Source organism: Balaenoptera borealis (assembly GCF_965194805.1).
Source record: "Balaenoptera borealis genome assembly, chromosome: 1".
Lineage (NCBI taxonomy): Eukaryota > Metazoa > Chordata > Mammalia > Artiodactyla > Balaenopteridae > Balaenoptera > Balaenoptera borealis.
In genome coordinates, this window is record NC_138860.1 from 1,616,892 (window position 1) to 1,640,070 (window position 23,179).

At 58.1% G+C, this 23,179-nt stretch overlaps 1 protein-coding gene across 6 annotated transcripts in view; it reads right to left on the minus strand.

The window, feature by feature from the left end:
• The window catches only part of NAV1 (neuron navigator 1), a 216,699-nt gene that overhangs the window by 67,949 nt on the left and 125,571 nt on the right, over positions 1-23,179 (minus strand). For all 6 annotated transcript variants that reach the window (XM_082392995.1, XM_082392994.1, XM_082392996.1 and 3 more), the window contains 2 exons: positions 20,688-20,790; positions 16,098-16,463 (listed from right to left, as the gene is read on the minus strand). In XM_082392995.1, the coding sequence (XP_082249121.1) occupies positions 16,098-16,463; positions 20,688-20,790 (469 nt within the window). The remainder of the gene's footprint in view (positions 1-16,097; positions 16,464-20,687; positions 20,791-23,179) is intronic.

Sequence of the window (23,179 nt, forward strand, 5' to 3'; positions counted from 1 at the left end):
CTAGACCCGCAGGCTGCGGGTCACATCCCCCTCCCCCCTCCCCGACGCCGGCTGCGGGTTAACCCCCCCAGGGCGCCGGCTGCGGGGCACATCCCCCCCCCCGCCCCCACCCCGACGCCGGCTGCGGGCCACCACCCCCCCACCCCCCGCCGCGGGTCGACCCGGGCTCTTCCTCGGGCTACGCGGGCAGACGCGTGTGGGCATCCCAGGTCTCTGGGGACAGGGTCCCGCGTGCGCTGGTGGGCACGGGTCGGGGAAGCTGGACCCTCCCCGGAGGGCTTCCTCCCAGCTCCCTCCTGGACCCTTTCCAGGCTTTTAAATCAGACCAAGAGCCCGGGAGCAGTACAGCGCCTGCAACAAGGTCGGCGGGGGGTGCCGAGGGGTGAAGGGCAGACGGGGTGCAAGAGCCAGAGGCTGCTCAGGAGCTGTCCTCCTTACAGGGTGGGCGACCTCCTGAAAAGTGCTGACCACTGACGGGGGCGGGGCTAACCTTCCTCCAGCGGGGGGGTGGGCAGGGAGGCGTGCACGTTGGGGCTGATTGTGGGGAGAAAGAACAGGTCACACCACGCAAAGGTCTGTGCCTGCATCTAGGAGGCATTTTCAGTTGACTGATCAGGAAGAAAAGGATCCCAAGATGTAAAGATTTTAGTGCAGAGTAAGAAAAAAAGTGGGATCAGTGGGAGGGCTCTCCCACAGAGCGCCTCTCCCCTCAGGGAATTCCTGGTAACTTAACCCCCCTGTTGCAGAGGAAGGGTCTGCACGGGGGCTGCACTGCTGCCCCCACCTTCTTCCAGCCCATCCCTGCTCCTGGGATGGGCTGAGTGTGTAAGGTCGCTCCCAACCCCAAAGTGACCCGGGCAAAGGGGAAAGACTGTGTCTTAGATATGGACAGATTACATCCGCAATTTCTTAAAGCAACAGCAACAACGCCAGCGATGGTATTTTTTTAAAGGCCCGAAGGCCTGAGCTGCGATGATGTTGAACCACAGAGCAGCAGTATCTCTGGGTCTGGGCAGCGTGTGTGACAGCCCCACGCAGAGACCCAGGCCAGCGTGTTCCCCTAGGCCTCTCATCTCCGAACTTCGGCGGCCCGCTTGTTAAGGCAGAGGAGAGTCACACTTCTGCAGAGCCCCTCCGCACTCCCCGCCTTCAGGGAGGTGTGGACGCCGCTCTGAGTCCCAAGGATGGCCCTTCTCCCTGAAAGCCCGCCTGGCTCTAGTCCTCTGAGTGCCCAGCGCCACCGACCTGGGGCTGCAGCTCTAAGGGGTGAACCGCTGCTCTGGAGGGTGGGAGACGTCTCAGAGGGAGCTCTGTCCCGGATCCCTGAACAGTCTGAGTTGGGGAGAGGTCTGTTTCTGGAGGTGCATATACTGCGGCCAAGTTTTCCAGATATGCTTTCCGCCCAAAGGGGAGTAAAGAGCTGCAGTGGTCCCAGCACCGAGCCGTCAGGCGACCCCCTAGCATGGGGGGGAATCGATTTCCATTCCCTTTCCTCTCTCTGAGTGGTTTGGGTGGTGAGATTCAGGAAAGGTGCACCGGGGTCCAGGCTGAGCAGCTCTGGGGGGAATCCGAGCGAGGCAGGCTCTGCAGCAGCACCTCCCACCTCACGGCCCCGGCCAGGCCCCACCCGGGCTCTTCTGTAACTTCCCTGCACCCCATCCTCAGCACCAGCCTAAATGGAGGGTGAGCGGGATGGATTCTCTGCGCTGGGGCCCGCCTGGGTCATCTGGGGAACAGCTTACATGGGACGTGCACCGTGAGGGATTCTCTTTAGCCTCAGCCAGCATGGAATCCCGGGTAAAATGACTTTGTCTCAGCCAGAGGAATGTCACCAGCAGGGGATGTTTTTCTCTAGATCTAGCTGTGCGTTTTCCATCAGGTTTCCTCCTTTGTGGCTTTCTGGGCAGAGCCTGGAGGGAGGGAGGGGAGGCCTGAAGGGGGTAAGGCACAGGGGTTTACTCGGAGGACTAGAGACTTTTGTGCAGGGAACTGAGACGTCCGCTCCCCCCTCCCCCCTGCCCGCCACACACACACCATGACGCGCCTTCACAGCCCTGCTGAGCTGTGGGCCTCTCCCCCTGCGTCACACCCAGCCGCCGCCCACCCTCCCTGCAGCTCTCCCCTCCCTGCATTTCACCCCCAACAGCGATGGGGGAACTGGCCAGAAAGAGAGCAAGTCAGCCAGCAGCTCAGCCCAGGGGAGGGGTCCCAGATTTCTGAGTCCCCTGCTGAGAGGATTCTGGGCTGGAGGATCTGTAAACCCCCTCCTCCTTGGAACTGGTTCCTGTCAGAACCCAAAAGAGTCTGAGGTTTCCCTCCATAAGTTCCTCTTTCCTTCTCAAGGAGGAAGATGGGCTGCACGGAGACCCTACCTTCCTCCACCTTGGGACCCACTCTCCTGCTTGGCAGAGGCTTCCACAGGGTAAGGACAGGGTCGCTGGAGACTCTGCTCCTTAAATAAATAGCATGCAAATTAGCACCTGCTCTTCTCAGCCACCAGGTCAAGGCACGTGTGGGTAACTGGACAGCAGGGCCGTGTGCGAACTTCTGTGAAGACAGGAAACCTCAGCCTCTCGGGTCAGCAGCCCCGACCTCGCCCATCACGGGGGTGTGGCCAAGTATGGGGGGCGGTGGCCCAGCTGTTTTGAGCACAGGGAGGGGCACACAGGGGTGACTGAGCTCTTCTTTCCGGGTCCCAGGCTGCAGAGTTGTAGCCTGCGGCAGGGTGAAGGGGGAGACACCTGCTGAGAGGGAGCTGAGAGGTAGGCTCTTTTCCAGAAAGAAAACCCAGCCAGAGAGGAAAAAGGCCCGGCCATCTCAGACAGCCTCCTCTGTGCTCCTCTTCACAGAGCCCTCAGGAGCCAAGATCGTGTGTGTCCCCTGTGCCAGGCCCAGCAGAGTGGCTCTTTACAAGGGGGAAACTGAGGCACAGGGAGGCCAGGAAATGTCCAAAGCACAGGGCGGGGCCCAGACTAACACGCATGCATCTCTCAGCCTGATTCCCTCCCCCACCCCTCGCCACACACACCTTGGATCTCAGTCCCCAGGGCTCTGGACCAGTGTTCCGTTTCCAACAGAGACATCCGAGGAGACTGTAGGAGGCCCTGGTCATCTCCCTAACAACAGTCTCAAGGCAGACGGGGCTGATTAGAGGCAAGAAAGGAAGAGAAAGACTTGCCAGGAAGTGCCATGTGGTCTGAGTTCCCATTTCACCTGTCTGGGGCCTGACCGCACCCCTGATTCCTGCTGAGCCGGGGAAGTGAGACCCCCTCAGAAGACTAGGTACCAGGGCAGGCTCTGTCTCTGGACCGATGCCTACTCCCCTCTTTCCCCTCAGTTACGAGGCTGTTCCCTCCCTTAGGTAGGAAAGCCTCTGCCCCTGCACAAGTCTCGGCCAGCAGACGAGCCCCCTCGGCCCATGGGGGAAGCTGGGCCCGGAGACTCCTGCGTGTCCTGGCCGCGCATACCGAGCTGGTAGCATCTGGGCAGACAGAACAAAGAGCATTTCACCACACAGAGAGGGGTGATGAGAGAGAATCAGACCAGAATGCGGGGGGGCGGGGGGCGGTGAGTTGGCTGGTGTCCACACTGGTGGGGCCTCACGCTGTCCGTGGGGAATGACCTCACCACATCTCTAATCCCAGCTTTTACAAACCTACCCCCGGGTCCCCCAATGACCCCACTGAATTCTGGGGAATCATCTGTTGTGACCTCGATAGAAGAAACCTATAAAAATCATTCCCGGCCTCTGGGTAGCACGTTCACATCATAAAATAGGATTTCATTCTCAGACAACCTAGCGATCTAGGGTGAGGCAGGTGTTGGTCCACTCTCCACTTGCTTTAGGACATTCAGGCTCAGGAAGGCTGAGAGCGTGGCCTTAGGTATTCTGGCCACAGGCATGGGAGCCGTGATGACGTGGGTCCCAGGCCAGGGGCTGTCGGATCCCCGGTGGACTTCTTGGCCTCTCAGGGAGGCCCGGGCCTTCAAGGGCTCCCTGTGCGTGACCCTGGCGAGCTCTCTCCCCTCTGGACCCATCAGGGCTGTGCCTGAGCCCCGCACAGACGCACTTCTCATGGCTGGAGATCTGGAACGTCAGAGCCAAAACAGCCTTAGAGCTCCTCTGGCTCGGCGCCCAGGTGTTCCCGGGGAGGGAAGGTGGGCTGAGGAAGGGCAGCCCTTCTGCAGACCCAGGCCGCCTGACTCCGGGGCGATGCTGCCACTTCTTTCCAACTCCCTCCCCAGGGCAGCCTGAGCTCTGAGGGAAAGGTGGAGGGTGGGTGGGAGAGAGGGAAAAGTGGAGGGTGGGTGGGAGAGTGTGGGCCGGGCCTGGAGGGCAGATGCATGGTGGGATGTCCCAAAGCTCAGCCCCAGGTCCTGCTGAGATGTCCCTGGGGCAGCAAACGAGCCAGCTGGAGGAGGGGGTCCCACTCCCAGCTGTGTGCCTGCTTCCCAAATATTTACACAACCTCTGAGGAGGCCTGCCTTCCCTGCCACCCCGCAGCTGGGAGAGGCGGCGTCCCGCCAGATTCCCGCCAGATCGCACACAGTGGGCAACTGTTTCACATCCTCCCAAACCTCAGCGTCTCTGTGTGGTTCTGAGAGCGCAGGACAGATGGGGCGGTGGGAATGGAGACAGCAGGAGGCTGCCCGCCCTCCACGGGGCCTGCCGGACCCTTAGCTGCCCCTGGGCAGACGCGAGTGTGTGTGTGAGTGTGTGTATGAGTGTGAGACCCCCGAGGACAGCACAGTGATTTCAGGTTGGCCGAAGCGCCCGCTGACCCAGGTGCCCCGCCGTTCCTGAGCTGGAGCTCCAGTCTCTGCCTCCCGCCCCACCCCGCCCTGCCCAGACGATCCCAGCAGCTTCCTTTCGCTGCCCCCTCACAGCGGCCAGGCACAGCCTTTGCAACACGCGTCAGATCTCATCGCTCCTCTGCCTGGAAGCTGCCTGTAGCTGCCCCTCACCTGTACTACCTGGCCCCTGGCTACACCCTGACCTCATTTCTGATCACCATCTGTCTTGTTTATTCTGCTTCAGCCACACGGACCTCCCTGCGTTTCCCTGAACACGTGCCCATTCTTGCCCCAGGGTCTTTGCACATGCTCTTCTGGGCATCGATTACTGGAGAGTTTTCCCTGACCACGCTCCCCAACAGCCCCCGCCCACCACTCTGTCCCTCAGCCTGCTTCATCTTCCTTTATGGCGCACAGCACCACCTGATCTACCACGTATTTACCTGTTGGCTTGTCTGCCTTCTCTCTTTTGTATATGAGTTTAAGAATGATGACTTTTTCTCCTGCTGGACCCCCAAGTGTCTGTACAGCAGGTCTCTAGAAGTACTTACTGACCATGTGAATAAGCACCATGAGGTGGGCACCGTCATCCCCTTTCCTTTCACACGGTGAGGCTAAGTCACTTATCCAGGGTCATGCAGGCAATAGCGGCAAACCGAGGATAAATCCGGGGCAGTTGGACTCTGGAGTGCCCCATCGATGGCGCCGGCCTATCTCTCAAGAACAGGAAACTAACCACAGGGACTTGAGGAGCCACAAGGGACGGGACGGTTGCTGCCACCCAGACCGCAGGGGCGACGGCTCGGAGCTGGGAAGGGCAGGACCTCACACGGGGACCGTGCGAGGAAAGGTGAGCACAGGCATAGGGCGGCTGCAGGGGCTTGCCGCTCAGAGGGCGACGGTGACGGGCAGGTGATAGCTGTGCCTCCTCCTCTAATGATACGCGGCAGAAAGCTGCGTCCTGGGAGCCTCTGCTGCCGGAAGTGCCACCACCGGGCTCTGTCCACGGAGACAGCATCGCTCCTGAACTGCCCCTTGTCATCAGACCCACAGGGGCCGAGACAGAAGCCAGACGAGGAAGAGGAGGCTGAGAGACTGAGAGGGGTGGCCAGTGAGAAGAGGGGACAGGAAAGGGGCTGGACGGGGCTGAGCGGTCAGGAGCAGAGGGCAGCAGCCACGGTGGAGACGTGTCCCCGGGTCTGGCTGGAGACGCCCCACAAGAAGGAAGGGACAGGGCACAGGGCAGACCCCTCCTAATATTTATTTACTTATTTGGCTGCGCCGGGTCTTAGTGGCAGCATGCTGACTCTTAGCTGCGGAATGCATGGGGGGGTCTAGTTCCCCGACCAGGGATCGAACCCGTGCCTCCTGCACTGGGAGCGCAGAATCTTCCCCACTGGACCACCAGGGAACTCCCTGGACCCCTCTTAATACGAGCCGGCCGAGGCGGGCAGAGCAGGCGGGCTGGTGAGACACTGGTCCCTCCGCCTCTCGGACGCTCTCCGGCCTGGCTGGCTGGCGCACGCCCTGCCCTCTGCCAGGGAAGCCGGTGTGCACACAGCCTCTTTGTATCCCGCCCGTCACACATGTGTCTGGGTGGCTCTCCCCGCCCCCCCCCCTTGGCAGCACGTCCCGCGCACTGGCTCTGTTTACCGCCCGCACCAGCCCCGGCATCGGCTTGTCCACCCGTCTCTCCGTGACCCTGACCTGCGGATCCGTGAGCCCTGGTCTGCCTCTACCATAGCGCCTGCCTGCGGCCTCTCAGGGCCTGACTCGCTCTGCCTGCTTTCCAAAGCCAGACCTTAATGCATCTGCCTGTGCTAGCTCCATCACGGCCCCAGCGTACGGGCAATAGCAACTCAGTCCCGCAGCCTCTCTGGGGCAGCCCGTGCACAGCTCAGCGGGTGGGTGCCCAGCCTGGCCTGCTGGCCTTTCTTCAGCCGCAGTGAATGGTCCTTTGCTGCCTGGCCAGAGACACGTGATAGCCCAGAGGCCAGAGCTGGCCTCTCGCGAGCATCCTGGGACAGCTCAGCCTTTGAGCCACAGTCAACAGAGCCTGTATTCATGGGGCGTGCGTTGCTCCTCCTGCCCTTGCCCCGAGCTCCCGGCTGTGGCTGCTCTGTGGGCTGCAAAGCAGGTCCCTATCCTTGAAGACGGAGCAGCCACTTAGGGGCCTTCGGAGAGGGGGCCTCCAACAGCATGGCCTGCTGGGTGTTGAGGGGAGCTCCTTCTGCGGTGGCAGTAAGGCCTGCGACCCCCGCCCCCAAGCTTAGGGGCACACATGCTACACACAAGTGGAGGCAGCGAGCGAGCTGGAGTGAGCACGGGATGGGGAGGGCGTGGGGAGGGCAGGTGTCGGAGACGCCTGGCTCTGCTCCCGTGCTGCCGCTTTTAAGTTATGAGCTCCCGGCCAGCCAGTGAAGCCGAGTTCCACTTTCCTCGCTTGTAAACTGGGGAAAAGAATACCTGATTCACAGAGCTGTTAAGATTAAATAAGACAGTGCCACATAAGTGTTTTGTAAACCACATGTGCCGTGCAATTGTTAGAGAATTATAAAAGCACAAGTTACTACAGCACAAATTATACACACAAGTTCCAGGACGACCCCGAGTCGGGTAGCAGTCACACTGCAATGGGGTGGATTTGGGGAGGCTTCCAGCAGGGGTGGCGGGAGGAACCGGGCACGGACAAATGAGCGACTAGGTATCACCCCCGAACCCCCCAGCTGGGAAAGTCCCCCTCTGCAGACGGCCTTCAGACCTTCAGAGCATTGGTTTTCTAGGCGCCGACTGAGAGAAGGGAGGGAGGTAATATTTGCTGAGCACCTGCTGTATACCTAGCACGTTATTACAATGTACACCATAACATCCTCACGACGACCCTATTCCCGTTTGACCAGCCCCGCCAGAATGGACACACAGCCTCCCCAAAGCCTCAGAGCTGGGATCTGAGCCCACTCCAAACTTGGGCTCTTCCTGTAATATCAGATTGCATGGAATTTCCAGCACTCCACGAGCCCAGCTGGCTCATCCCAGAACATAAGGTGTGCAGGGAAAGGAGAAGGCCGACGATGACGGAGAAGAGACAAGTGGACAGGCAGGCGGGCGGGCAGGAGTGGTGGGGAAGTGCCAGACCCGTCTCAACGGCTTCCGCAGCCCTTATCCGTCTTGATTGTCAACCAGCTTGTATATCATCAAACTCGGGGAAAACCCGGCAGCTCAATTGTAGGTTACTAGGACACACCAGAGGGGCCCCTCCTCTGCCTGCATCCGTTGCCTTGGCAACCAGCACACATCCAGCTGCGCCTCTGGAATACCTGGCTTACTCCAACCTTCCAGCGACCCTGTTGGGTTTGAACAGACCCTGTGATCCCGATTAACCCCACACACTCTCAGCAATGCTTTCACTATTCTGTTTTAGGAGTTAAGGGTGTTTCGACAGCCATTGGCTCTCTGAAGCCACCCCCTCCCTCCCAACAGACCAGGAATCTGACTCCACGGCCTCCTCCCTTCCCATCTTCCCTCTTTATAATTGATGCCCCTTGTATCCCACCTGTGTCCCCTCTGCAGTTACTGTTTCCGTAAACACAGACACAGCCGCTCTGCAGGCACCTGTGACCCCCAGCCTGTGTGGAGCAGGAGAAAACACCAGGATGCAATGCCCCTGGGAGCTGCCCTCAGCCAATAACGACTGGGAGTCGAAAGATAAATATCCAGGCTTCCTGGCCCTCTGGGTGGGCATGTAATCCCCCGGAACCCCCAAGCCCAGCTGACCTCAACAGTGACCCGCACAGAACGCATCCTGCACTGGCTTCCTCCTCTCCCCGACCCACTTCCCCACCCCCATCCGTGCTTTCTGGAATCACCTCCCAAATAAGCCACTTGCACACAAATCCTTGTCTCGAGGTCTGCTCCTGGGGACTCCATCCCAGGACACACTTCACGTACGACACACGTGCTTGAGTGAGGTACAGTCAGCCCCGTTAGCCAGGTCACGGCGGGAAAGGAACCATGGTCACTTGTGCGGTCCTGTGTGCAATTAGTCTGGCCACACTGTACAGCCACATGCTGGACCCGTGGCCGGGGGTCTCCAAGCCACACAGGGGCACCCTTTGCCACACGATAGCACTGCACGAACAGGCAGAAGTGGGTCAGGACGCCGCCATCCTGCTTGGTAAACCACTTAGTTTGTCGCCCTCCCAGTGAGGCTCAGAAACATCACGTTCAAGCATGAAGGTTAACACACACTTTTCCAAATACTGTCTTATCTTTCAGAAGGTGCGTGTGACAGCTTAGGGCCACCAGCTTGCTACCGTCAGTCACCAAAGGGCTAACATCTAACACTTCTTATACACAAAGTAAACATGTTCACTAATTCGGTGCTCGCACCAGCCTTACAGACTAGGGTACCACCACTCTCTGCTTTTTCTAGACAAGGGAACTCAGGCAGAGGGAGAGCAGGCACCCACGGTGACGCACAGAGCTCAGGTGAAGAGCCAGGGCTCTGTCTAGCCGTGAGCTGTACTCCACACCACTCTGCAACCCCGCCAGTCCTGGCGTGCCATGTTGGCAAGCCTGTGCGCAAAGGCCGGTTCATTTAACTCTGCACCACAGGACAGAAAGAACATCAAGACACTGTAAAAAAGCAAAACAAGATCACCCCCCTCAACAGAGTCAAAGCCCAAACTCTGTGAACTCATCTGTCAAGTTGAAGAAATCTTATGTGGATACTCTAACAGCCCCTAATTAAGACAGAGGCCCCATCAGTTAAATGAACAGAACCGTAAGTTGAAACCAGAATAAATATTTCAAACCGACAGTTCCTCATACTTTTTAGAGCACTCTTACTCTTTTCCACTTGATCCTCCCAAGGCACAAACGATGACCTTTTTACAAATGAGCAAACTGAGACTCAGAGGGGCTGGGGACTTGCTTAGTGCCACACAGCGAGCTAGAGGGGGGCTCAGGAGGGAGCCCCGGATGCTCAGATGCTCCTTCCCCTGCACCCAGAGAAGGGCAGCCGAGGCCACGTGCATGAAGCTGCGGGTCGTCGTTAGATGTTACCCCCAAAGAGGCAACAGCCACTGTCTGCGTCAGCTACACCTCACTCCTGCTGCTGCCATGGATACAGCAGACATCCTCCTCCCTTTTAGATGTGGAGCCCTTCAAGGGCAGGAACCGATTCCTTCCTGAACTTGAACGCCGGGTCCTCCCCAGGATGGCCCCCTACCCCTCTGCCCCAATCCTTGTGTTCCACGGGCAAAAGCCCGGCCTGGTCCAGCCGCCCACGGGGTGGAATGCCTGCCAGGAAACAGAGGAGACAGGGGCAGGGGAGGAAGAGGAGGAAGACTCTCCTCCCTGCCCACTCACATTCCAGAGTCCTCCTCTCTCTGTACAAACCCTACAAACCCAGTGCTCCTCGCAGGAGGATTCTGTCCCTAAACGGGGTGGGGTTTGGCATCTTGGGATCAGCCACCTGGAGCCCAGTGAGTGACGTTCCTTCTCAGGAGGGGGCTGCCCAGGCCCAGGCCACTCAGCAAGGCGGGAGGGTTTCTTTAAGCCTTGGGCTCCTGCCTCTGGGAGCAAAAAGCCAGCCTGGGAGGAGACCGGGGCCTACAGTTTATTTTATTTGACATTTTTCAACGTCAGGACACTTCAGCACCAAGGGGGAAACGAATCCCATCTGTTCCCGAGCTCCTGAGCACGGCTTAAGAGGACAGGCTGGGGAAGGAGGGGACGAAGAGGGACAGGACAGGAGCAGCCAGCCGCCGCGCGGAGCAGGGACCACCTGACGGGGGAGCCCCGCTGTCCCCCGGCACACGCGCAGGGCTCTGTCTACAGCTCTGCGGCCCTTGGTCGAGGTCGCCCGACAGCGGTCCTGCCAGGGCTGCAGAACTACTCTACACCAGGTGAAGGACGCCCCCGGGAGGGTGTGACAGCAGCACTGCTGGGGACGCAGCTGGGGCTCCTGCCCACCCAGGCCACCACTTACACAGACGGAAGTGGAGGCAGTGAGAGGCACGTCCAAGTCAAAGGAGGGAGGGGCTGGGGGGCACACGCAGCCCCGTACGCACGCCCCCCCCGCCGGAGCCCACCCTCACCTCCGTAGGTGCAGCCTCCCCACCTCCCACCCCAACACTGGGGGCTAGGCGTGTGCAGATGGCTGTGGAACTCATCTCCTCCTTTCGATTAAATTCCAGACCTTCCTATTTTTAGAAAAAAACAAATTCCTTTTCTCTTCTCAGGAGGTAAAGATGTCCTGAGCTGCCACCTAGGACAGCCGGCAGCCAAGCCGATGCTGGCCACAGGGTCGGGCTCTGGATGTCACCCTGCCAGGACCGGGCAGATCAGTCCAGGTGCCAAATTTTAAGGGGATCGTTGACAACCTGAGAGCTTCCAGAGGAGGGTAACGAGGACAGGTGGGATCTGGAAAACTGGGTCATTTCAGGAAGTACTGAAATGAGTTGGGGACTCTTTCTTTTGTATAGAAGAGACTGTCTGAACCATCATTAAGAACATGTTGAAATGTTTGGATGAAGACTTCCACTTAGTCTGTTTTTCTCAGATGACAACATTTGAATCAATAGGCAGAAGTGAAGCAGATTTCAGGTGAATACTTAAACGCTTTCTTGTAATCTTATGCTATTTGGAGTGGAATAAGCCCCCCTGGTACTGTGCCCACCCAAATCAAAGCTGAAAGATGCTGTCGGGGTTACTATGAAGAAGATTTGTTAACTTTATGGGAAGACAGACTAGCCCCCAAATCACTGAGAAGCGTCAGAAAAATACGGCTTCCTGAGGTAGAAGAGGTAGGCCAGGCATGAGACTTGGAATTTGTATTTTTAAAAAGCCCCAGCAGCGGGCTTCCCTGGTGGCGCAGTGGTTAAGAATCCGCCTCCCAATGCAGGGGACACGGGTTCGAGCCCTGGTCCGGGAAGATCCCACATGCCGCAGAGCAACTAAGCCCATGCACCACAACTACTGAGCATGCGCTCTAGAGCCCGCGAGCCACAGATACTGAAGCCCGTGTGCCACAACTACTGAGGCCCGTGCACCTAGAGCCCATGCTCCACAATAGAAGAACCCACCACAATGAGAAGCCCACACACCGCAATGAAGAGTAGCCCCCGCTCGCCGCAACTAGAGAAAGCCTGCGCACAGCAACAAAGACCCAACGCAGCCAAAAATAAATTAATTAATTAATTAAATAAATTTTTTTTAAAAACTGAAAAAAAAAAAAAGCCTCAGCAGCTATAAAACTCTTGGAGAAAAACATTGGGGAAAAGGTCATGACATTGGATTTGGCAATCATTTCTTGGCTATGACACCTACAGTGTAGGCAACAAAAGAAACAAGAGATAAACTAGACTTGATTGAAATGAAAAACTTTTGCGCATTAAAGGGCACCATCAACAGAATGAAAAGGCAACCCACAGAATGGGAGAAAATATGTGCAAATCATATGTCTGATAAGGGATTAATACCCAGAATATATAAAGAACTCCTACAACTTAACCAGAACAACCAAACAACCTGATTAAAAAATGGACAAAGGACTTGAATAGATATTTCTCCAAAGAAGACATATGAATGGCTAATAAACACATGAAAAGATGTTCAACATCTCTAGTCATTAGGGAAATGCAGATTAAAACCACTTTATACCCATCATGATGGCTGTTATTAAAAAAACAAACATGGAAAATAACAAGTGTTGACGAGAATGTGGAGAAAAGGCAGCCCTCATGCACTGCAGGTGGGGATGGAAAACGGTGCGGCCACTCTGGAAAACTGTATGTGGTTCCTCGAAAAAATTAAAAATAGAACTACCATATGATCCAGCAATTCCACTGCTGAGAATACACCCAAAAGAATTGAAAGCAGCTTCTTGAGGAGGTATTTGTACACCCATGTTCATAGCAAGCAACCCAAATGTATATCGATGGGTAAATGGATAGACAAACTGTGGTCTATATATACAATGGAATATTATTTGGCCCTAAAAGGGAAGGAAATTCCGACTGCTATCACATGGATGAATCTTGAGGACATGATGCTGAGTGAAATAAGCCAGTCAGAAATAGACAAATACTGTGTGATTTCCAGTTCTGTGAGGTCCCTAGAATAGTCAAGCTCATAGAGACAGAAAGAGGAAGGGTCGGGTGCGGGGCTGGAGAGGGGGCTGGGGAGTCAGTGTTTAACGGGTGCAGAGTTTCAGTTTGGGAAGATGAAAAAGTTCTGGAGATGAACGTCAGTGATGGTGACACAGCAATGTGAATGTAATTACCGCCACTGAACTCTTAAACTTAAAAGCAGTTAAGATATTAGCCACATATAAAACCATATTTTACCACAATTGTTTAAATATATAACTTCAAGTATATGATGGTTTTAGCAGCTGCATTCCCTTCCTCGTCCTGGTTTGTTGAGCTTCAGTTTGAAGAATCTGCCTTCCCTGAGCTCACCCAGATGGGCAACCCGGGAAACGGCCAGGCGTTTGGATGGAGCGGGGAGGGCTGATTCTGGACTGAACACGGGCTTGGGAAGAGCCCCAGGTGGACGATCCCCCAGCAGGGGATGGACGGAGGGCACCGAGAAAGCCTCGGGGTCACTGCCATCCTCCACGTCTCACCTGGATGGCCTGTGACTGTGTCGGCTGGGGTCGGGGGGAGGGAGGGAGCGAAAGCCCAGCGGGGAGCCTCACCTGTCCTGCTCGCCCGGTGCTGAGACTTCTGAGAGTCGGGAAGTGAATGGTCATGGGCAGTGGCCAACGGGGAAGGATGGGGTGTCACTGGTAGGTGAGAAGGGAATAGCCCTGCCTGTTTTATGAGTAGGAAAAGCAATTTTCTTAGGAGCAGGACGTTTTCTAAATTACAAAACCTGGATGGAAACCACAGTGGGAGAGGGAGGACCAGAAAGGGGCTGGGCAAGTGTGGCTCAGGTTTGCTGGAACCTAGGATGCCCTAGGTCTTTTTAAGTGAAAAAACACGACACTTAACTGTGAAAACACATAAATGAGGAGTGATTGGTTATATTAAAATTATTGGGGATTATAAATGGATTCCTCTCAACTCTGACTGCTCAAGGCCATTGAAGGATGGGTGGGCTGACAGTCCTGGTGGGGATGTTAACGCCGGAGCCCCCTTAGAACTGGCTCGTTGAGAGTTGCTGCTAATTGCAGACTGACCGTAAAAACTCATGTGAAATTATCTTGGCACCAGCACTGCAGTTTGCAGTGAGGTCCACTTTGTGGGTATCGCCACTCTGTTCTGTATTCCCTGCGAACCCCACGCTTCCCCAGGGCTGACGGGCATGAGTGCACAGGGGAGGAAGGTCCCATCCATGCCAGTCTAGTGAACTCTGCTTTTGCACTGATTCAGGAGCACACACACTGTCCAGAGGGAAGAGGACAAAGAAGAGGTGCTAGAGGCTGGGTAAAGGGCGTCTTTCCTGGCTCCCCCGCCCAGCACTCCATACCCACACACCCCTGAATCTATGTCCCCAGGATTGGCCAGCTGCTGCTACATCTGTCCTTGCTGCCGATTCTGATGGGGCTCTGCTGCACTGCCCAGTCCCTGAGGGCAAGCCTGGGACCCTCAGAGGGCAGGAGTCCCCCCCCCCCCCCCCCCCCCGCTTTAGAAGGTGATTTTAACAATAAGTAACAGTAATAATAGCAATAAAAATAAACTAACAAGGATTGAGCATTTACAAAGAGCCAGGAATTATCCCAAGCACTTTATGTAATTAACGCATTTAACCCTTATCATCACTCTGAGATAAGTTCTACTGTTATCTGCACTGGGCAGATAGACAAACCGAAGCCTAGAGAGCTTAAGTGACTTGCCCAAGCTCACAGCTGGTTAGGTGCCAGAGGTCCCACCACCTGCTTCAGACTGGGGTCTCTCCAAAGGCAGAGTCCTGGACGTGGGAGCTCTCTGCCCTGTCCAGCTGGGCGATGTCAGAGGGCAGGGACCCAACACTTCCTCAGAGGAGGAGAAGGGCTTCCTGGGGCAGAGGCTGTGCAGAGCAGCACCAGACGCCAGGCTCTCCTCCACCCAGCACAGCCTCTGCACCCACGAGGAGCTGGACAACTGTCTCCGGCCCCAGCCCCATGCTGGCGGACCTGAGCAAGAGGTGGGCCGGCCCCTGGGGCTTACAAGAAGTAAACAACCCCATTCATGAGTCAGTTGTTTTGCTCCAAAGCAGCCTGTCATCGGGACAGGCCCTGCCAGGTCCGGTCCTCCCAGTACATCCCTGGGGTGGGGAGAAGTGGACAGCCTGGAGCTCAGCTACCTTCCACTCCCTTCCAGTTCGAGCTGTTTACTGGGGAGAGGTAGTTCCGAGGGGGGTGGGGGGGGGCACTGTGGCTACCCGTGTGGTCCCTGGAAGGGCCCAGCAAACCAAGAAGGGCGAGTGGAGGTACAGCCAGCCGGAGCCGCCTGAGAGCTTCCAGAAGCTGTGCAGTGCTCTGGTCTCAGCTCCTGGACCCTGAAGTCCCTAGCAATTCTTTCTTCCTGTCCTCTCCCCTCATGTCCCAGACTGCCCCCCCCCCCGCAAGCTGCTCCCCAAACCCAACCCCCTGCAAGCTGCTCCAAAAACCCAACCCTGTCTATGGGGCAGAAAAAGATGAGAAGAGGAAGACGGGAAAGAAGGATTTGACGGAAGGGTTCCGAGTCTGGGTCAGACTCGGAAGTTGCAGCGCTGGCAGAGGTTTGCAAAGGAAGAAACCAGAGGAGGAGAAAGGGGGCCAGGGTGGGGTGGGGACAGGGCTCGGGACCCGGCGTTGGAAGCAGAGCTAGTCCTGCGCTCCGCTCTCCAGCGCTCCCAACACACGCCCTCGGCCTCTCTTCCCAGTAGTCCCTCGAGGGAAACGGGCCCTGTCACCCTGACTCTCAAAGAGGGAGGTCAGGCCGTCCCACGTGCACGTGCGCAGCACAGGGATCCTCCAGGGCCGGGACCACCAGCGGGTCGTGGGCGGAGACCAGGCAGAGGGTGGGGCTGCCACAGAATGACAGCCGCAGGGGCCAATGAGGGGGCACCTTCGCTGACCAATCAGCTCCTCAGACGTCGCCACCCCCCCCACACCCCGCTTAACCTCAGCAGCCTCGCTACCGCCCACACGAGGCCCCCACTGGCTCCTTGTCCCAGCACAGCTGCCTTCCCCGGGGCGAAGTCCATCCACCCTTATGGGAGCCACGCGCTGCGCTGTCCGTGGTCCCCTCGCCCTCCCTGGGGTCCATCCGCCCTTCTGGCGTCCGCGCGCTGGACTGTCCTCCCCCCAGCTGCCCACGGGCCGCTCCTACCCGGTGGTGATGTCGTCGTCCTCCGTCATCGTCCTGCCCATGAGGTCGCTGTCGCTCATGTAGCCGGACTTGAGGTCCACGTCGTCCGAGTCCAGCGACTCGACCAGCTCCAGGCGCGAGATGTGGCCAAGCTTGCTGGGGGAGCGCATGGGCATGGTGTGCGCGTAGTGCGCGCGCTCTCCGTGCATGTACCAGGAGGGTGGCCCCTCCGAGCGGCAGCTGCCGCCCACCGACGGCGCGTCCCCGGCCTGCAGCCGCGGGCTGGACTGGCCGTAGCGCCAGGACAGGGGCGACGAGCGGTTGGACAGGCTGGACACGCTGCGGGGGTTGGCGTCGTCGCTGTCGTAGCAGGTCATCTCCAGGGAGCTGGGTGGGCGGAAGGGCACTGGTTACTCTCCAGTCCAGCGCTCTGAGGCCCGTCCTCGGGCGGCTGTAATGCCTCCCTCCACTCTCCCGCCCTCCCGCCTCTGCCCCCCTGCCCGAGCTCCTGGGCCTCCAGGAGGCCTCTTAGGGTGTATGTTGCCCTGAGGTGTGTCAGCTCAGGTTGTCAAAGGAAGAGGCCGGTGAGCGCTAGGGAGGGAATCCCGTACACGGTAAGGGCACAGATTTTATAATATGACCTGGGTTTGAATCCTTTTCTACCATTTATTAGTCAGGGGGCCGGGGCAAGTCATCAACCTTGCCAAGCCTCCATCTCCTCATCTGTCAAATGGGGATAAAACTATAATAGCTACTTTATCACACATAGAGTTGTAAAGACCTAACACAGTGCCTGGTATACAGAAGGTGTGCAATGAACGGGAAGGGGCCCACGAGACCTGGGGGAGTCACCTGAGAGTGGAAGGCCTCGATCATTCATTTTGTTCGGGGAGTCTAGCACCTCTTTTCTGTTAGTGAACTCAGGGCTAGTTGCTTCCCAAACCAGAGACAGCAAAGTCAGGAGTGGGGTGTGGAGCGTGTAGGAAAACCTCTGGGAACCTGAGATGTGCAGCAGGTCCCTGGAAGACTAGCCCCAGCCAAGGCATGGGCATCGGGAGAAGCAGCAGAACCTCACCAGAGGACAGAGTGGCCTTAGCTGGACAGAGGGGAGAACGTGGGAAAATGGACAGAGCAGGTGAAGCCTCAGGCCCTGCTCGGCCAGGCCAGGGAAGCAGGTCAGTGCTAGATGGCCTGAGCCCAGGGGGTCTGGAGCTGGGGAAGGAGATGCCTGTCTCCGTCAGGGGCCAAGGTGGCTGCTTGGACAGGCAGAGACCCACAATCCCCCCCAAGCCTAGCGGTGGTGCCAGCCCAAATCACCCACAGGTGGGGTCTCAGTGGCTTGGCCTAAGTAGAGCCAGACAGGGTTGAATAAATGAGATGGGATCTGTGGGCCAAGAAAGCTGGGCGGCAAAGGAAAGCTGAGTTACAGAGCTCAGGAATCTTTAATCTGCAAACACATCCATTTCTTAGTCACTCTAGGGGGTCAGATGGAGTGAGACACTGATTTTTCTATTCTTGTTTTTGTAAAGTTCCTTGAAAATAACAAAATCCTCCAAAATTGTCTCTGTCAATCCTGAGAAAACAGGGTTTTATTTTTTGATCAAAAACTGGAGGGAGCTGTATGGGCCTTGACCCTGATGGTGGTCCCTGCAGAGTCCTGTGGGTGAGCAGGGGACCGGGATGGGCAGGGAAATCAGTGACCAGGCTTCCTGGCCTGGTCCACACCCAGCTTCTCCCCTTGGGGCTTCCTGTCTGTCCTGTGTGTGGTACCCTGGGTACTTTCCCTTTCTAGTGACTCGGACCTCAGGGAGAACGGCAGTTCCCTGGGCGCTTGTGGTCCTGGGCGGGCGGGGGTCGGGGGGTGGTGGTTTGTGTGTGGCCTGCCTCGCTCACCGCGGCGGGTTGCCCTCTGCACGCCCTGGCGGGTGCTTGGCACTCAAGACCGCATGGGCGGGGGTGAGCCCAGGACGGACGTGCAGGCGAGTTCTTGAAGTGAGACCCAGTACCGGGCCTTGTGCAGCAAGTAGGGGCTTAGTAAAAACAAGCTGACCATGACAAGGAGACGAGAAGCAGAAGGAAGAGGACAATGACGGCCCTGGTGACGGGACGATGGAGAGCTTCAGGGGAGCCCGTTTTGTAGCAAAACTAGCATCGCGTGTGGGTGTGCCGAGCGCCAGGTCCCTCGGTTCTGTTCCCGGCTTGCGGCCTCGACCTCACGGCTCCCCTCTATCCCCAAACACACCTCCAGACACCTCTGAGTCGGTGGCCGAAATTCTAGCTCAGACTTGGGTCCTTGATTTCCAGTCCTGGATCCTGCCCTTCAGTCTTGCTTCTCTCTGGGGAGGACTTTTTTTGGGGTGGAGGGCATGGTGGGCCTGGAGCGGGTTGAGGGGGGAGTTTCACTTCCTCTCCGGCCGCAGCCCTCCGACCCAGACTCTCTCCTTGCGGGGGAACAAGCCAGGGAAATAGAGGAAGTAGGATAGGAAGACAGGTTTCGGAAAAGGAACTGAATCTAGAGGCAGCCTGTGAGCTGCAGGGTGAAAATAACCTTGCTGGACACACTCATTGGACTGTAAGCTCCTCCAGGACAGAGCCTGTGTTTGTCCTGCACTCAGCCGGCCGGGCTCTCAGCTCGCTGGACGCAGAAGCCACCCTGATCGGCTCGTGCGACTCTGGCACGTGACCCCTTCTCCGGAGCCTCCCGCTGCACCTTCTCTAACTCAGGGCGTGTGTACACATCCCGTCCACTCCCAGGGCCGAGGGAAGGGCTGATTGATGGAAAGCACTTTAATAAGTAAAAGAGCCGTAAAAATTCAGGGAATCATTGTTTTGGCTATCAAAGTGTGAACCAGGAATAATATAAACCAAAGCCTAAGACAGGAAGTGGCTCTGGGTCCACAGTAAACAGAAAAACCAGCTTCAGGGCTCTTGGTTCTTTTCCCATAAACGGAGAGAGAAGCCAGAGGCCCGAGGCGCTGCCCACACACCAGTCAACTTTATGCAAAAGGCTTCTGGCCTCCCTCTTCCCACTCTGCCCCCAAGCAGAAAGCAGCAGAGCCTGCCTGGGGTCAAGGTGCCTTAACTTGGGGGGCTGGGGGCTCAGAGGTCGGGGCACCAGGAGGCTGGGGGGCTGGGGGCTCAGAGGCAGGGGAACAGGGGGCCGGGGCTGCTGCGGCTGCCCTTTCCCTGTGGCTGAGTCATCTGGGGTGTGACCCTCTCAGGAACGGAGCTCTTGCTGCCTTCTTTGGGACGGGGCTGGCGGGTGATTTGGTGCTGAGCACTGTTGCAACAACTTCCCTGTCTGGGGGGAAGGAGGACGTTCAACATTTCATCCACTGGGTCCTTAAAATGGTGAGCCAAGCCAAGCCAGACCCCTGTCCCACTTGGGTTCTGCCCAGGGCTGGGAGGGCTGGGAGGGCTGGAGGCTGGACACAGATGTAGAGGGACCTGAGTCCCAGGGCCTCCCGGAGCCCCACCATCCACTTTTTTTCTCAGCCCTCCCTGATCACATCCCTTTCATCACTAGTCGGGGTCCTGCTGGCCCGAGCAGAGGTAACCCCAGAGAGAAGAGGCTTTGCTTCATCATGTAAAATATTTTAGATGTCTGGGAGCAAAGGGCTGCGTGTCCAGATGGGCTGGGGCTGGGGAAAGAGTGTGGGAAGGAAGGAGAAGGGCGTCTCAGCAGGGGAACGGGAGCCGATGGGTGGGAGCCACTGAGGCCAGACTTCAGCTCCACTTCATAGTCACAGCAACCCCACAAGGAAAGGATGGCTGAGAGGTAATGAGTTCTCTGTCACTGGAGGTATGTAAAGTTGGTCTTCATATAACTTGGCCACACCCTTGGGCTAAGAAAGGCCCTTTTCACACTGCCCCTAGATCCCAACTTTGCTCTCATTTTCCAACCCCAGGAGATGGGGAGGAACTGGCTTCCAGGCCCCTTCTCCACCTTCCTGCTCCACACCCCCCAGGATTTCTCAATCCTGGCTGTTTGCTCTCTACCCCCCAGGGTGTAGCCCGGCCCTCTGTCCCCCTTGGAGCTGACAGCATGAGCTCATCCAGGCAGCCCAAGGAGCCAGCGCGGGAAATTCTGAGTCACGGCAGAGACTGAGGCCAGGACACCGGGCAGGGAGATGCTGCGGACGGGGTCCTGGCGGGGGCTGCGAGGCTCGCGGGGGGCAGGTGGAGGGGGTCTGCGTGGTATGGAACCTGGGCCACCGTGCTGGCCACCGGCTGAAGGGCAGGAAGGATGCTGGGTGTCGGGAAGGGCACATGGAAGCTTCAGAACAGGAAGAGAAGGGTAGTTAATAACCCCTGTGACCACGAGGAGACGGGCAGCCAGCAGGGACATGGACGTGGGAGATCACAGCCTGAGCCTCGTGGTGGCTCCTGCTTCCCATCCCCCTTCCAGCGATGCTCCAACTTAATGAAACGAAACCTAAGTCTCCAGCAGGAGCAGACACTCGGCAAGGCCACGCTCCTCCTGTGGACACATGGACGTGGCCCCGGGGGCTGAGCGCGCACTGCTCAGACGCCCACCGACCTCGCACGCTCGAGCCAAGGTCGCAGGCCTTGTCCCCCAACAATGGGAGAAAGGGGGCAGCGGGCTCTCACCTGTGTGTCACCTGGGACCCTCGCAGGCTGGACATGGTCTCCTCCAGGTTCTGTCGTAGATCCAGGACATTCTGCACCGTCCTCTTTCTCTGGGACTCCGGATCTAGCGTGAGGAGAAGAGAAGCTGGATGAGTGTAGAGGACTCACTGCTGGGCCTGGAGGTGGCAGGTGACCATATCCCCAGGGGACCGGTCCCGGGGGCACGAGGGTCTGCCTCTCAGGCCTTCCTAAGGGCCCGGGACATGCCCTGGAGTCCCGACGTCCCGGCCCTGGACGGGGGCTGCAGGCACCGGCCTTCAGTGCCCTCCCAGAGCCCCGCGAGACCACCCCAGCCTGGCGTCACTTTGGGGGGCCCCGCTTCTCCCAGCAGAGGCCCCGGCCCAGGCCCCCACGGTCAGGGTCAGCCGGAAGGTCTGCCTGAAACCCCGTCTCTGGATGTGTTGGTAAATGTTTAACAACTGGCTCTCGGAGGTGGGGATGCCCAAATGGGAAGTGCTGGCCAGTTTCCGGGGTATAAATGCCCCGCTGTGTGGCTGCCAACGTGATGTCGCTGACCCCAGAGTCAGGGGGAGGGGCTGAGGGTTGGCTCTGGGAGCTGGTGTGAGCCAGCTCCAGGCTGGGAGCGTCTGCCGCTGGGGTCCAGGGGAGAGTTTGTCCAGAGCCCCCGAAACGCCGGCGTGTGGGGGGCAGTGAGCTGCCATCTTCCGGGGCACGGGCTCAGTACAGGGCACCCAGACCCCAGGCCAGCGGTGTGAGCCCAGGTGAGGGTGTGTGGGTGCAGCCCCACTGCAGACCCCGCACGATCTGGGTCATGGAACCCAGCCTTGGTTTCCAGGCAGGACTTTAGCCTGGACAGAGGAGACTCCACCACGGCAGACAGAAATGTGCCCCATCGCCTTCCCGGAGCGGAAGCATCCGAAAGCCTGAGGGTGCCGAGCGTGAAAAGACTCAGGGACTTTCCCCTTCCCTCCACCAATCCATCCAGGGAGCCTCGATGCAGCAGACGCCAGAGTCCATCCTGCTCCACGGCTTATCCGGGACCTGGGACCCACAGTCACTGAATGCAGGCAGATCCCCCACTGCGTCCGTCAAAGGCACAACCCGTGGGACAGTCACAGACCCACGGAGCTGACAGCAAAGCAACGGAGAAAACCCCAGAGCTCTGACCCCGCAGGCTACTGGCCCCCCCGATCTGGACCCTGGGGGGTCCTCGCCCCAGAGCCCACAGGCCCTCCCCCACCCAGACCCAGCAGGAGTGTGCAGCTCTATTAGCTGCCAAGGGGACGTCTCTGAGTCCCTTCAGGAGGCACTTTTCCCCAAGACTGAGCCCGGCCGGCTGGCAGGCGGCTCTCCTGCCCGTCTGGTCAGCGGGGTGAGGGCGGCAGGGAGCCTTCCTAGAGCCTCGGAGGCACCTTTCCAGAGAAGCGGCTCCATGCCCAGCCCAGCCACCTCCCTTCCCTGGGGGCCTGGGGGCAGCTGGCAGGGAGGAGGGCAGGTCTCCACGCGGCACGCCCGGGGGCGCCAGCGCCTGTTTATCCTGGCAAGGGTCACGCGTGAGCTGCTCCGTGGCTGTAATGATGGCCTGGTGTGGAGAACACACAGGGACCCTGTCTGTGTACGTATACTTTTAAAGCTTGGTCCTAAAAGGCCTATATGGGGACCGAGATGGGGGCTTCTGGGCCAGGGCGATGCTTTCCATGGGTTTGGCAGAGGTGAGGGAAGAGGTGCACACGACTCCGAGGGGTGAGCGGTCCCCGAGAGGAGGGGACCAGGGGTGACTCGGAGACCGTGTGTGCCAACCCCAGGCAGGCATCAGCGAGGTGGAGCCTCCAGCACGTGGGGGAGCTTTGTGCTGCTGCCCCATTTCACGGAGGAGAAACTGAGCCTCGGAGACAGGGTCCCACGCCTCACATGGAGCACAGGGCACAGTCAAGTCCAGGAAGAAGCTCACACTTCCTTCCATCGATCACAGGGCATCTCGGCACCGCCGGCACCAAGCCAGTGGTGGCACGGAGTAGGTGCTCGGTGACCGCCTCTGGAATGGATGGATGAGCCCACAATAAAAACACATAGAAAAAGAATGGATGGATACGTGTCCCATTAGGAAGACGTCTTTTTTTTTTTTTTTTTAAGGGAAAAATGCTTAACTCACAGAGCAGCCTTCTCATTCCATGCCGGTAGAGTGGGGCAGGACTACCCCAAAGTCTCCTAGACTTGCCCCAAATCAGAGCCACAAGAGTCCTTGGACGTGAGTCAGCCCAACACGGTCACAGGAGGAACGGGAGGCTGAGGTCAGGGATGGGGGCGGGGGGACGATTGGCTGGAGGTGCAGAAACGTATCAATGAAGGACACGTGGCATCAGGCTGCCACCCCGGGTGTAGGTGGGCATGCAGGGGGGGAGGCGGGGACAGAGCTAGGGACAAAGCTGGGGACAGAGCTGGGACAGGGCTGGGGACAGGGCTGGGACAGAGTTGGGGACAGAGCTAGGGGG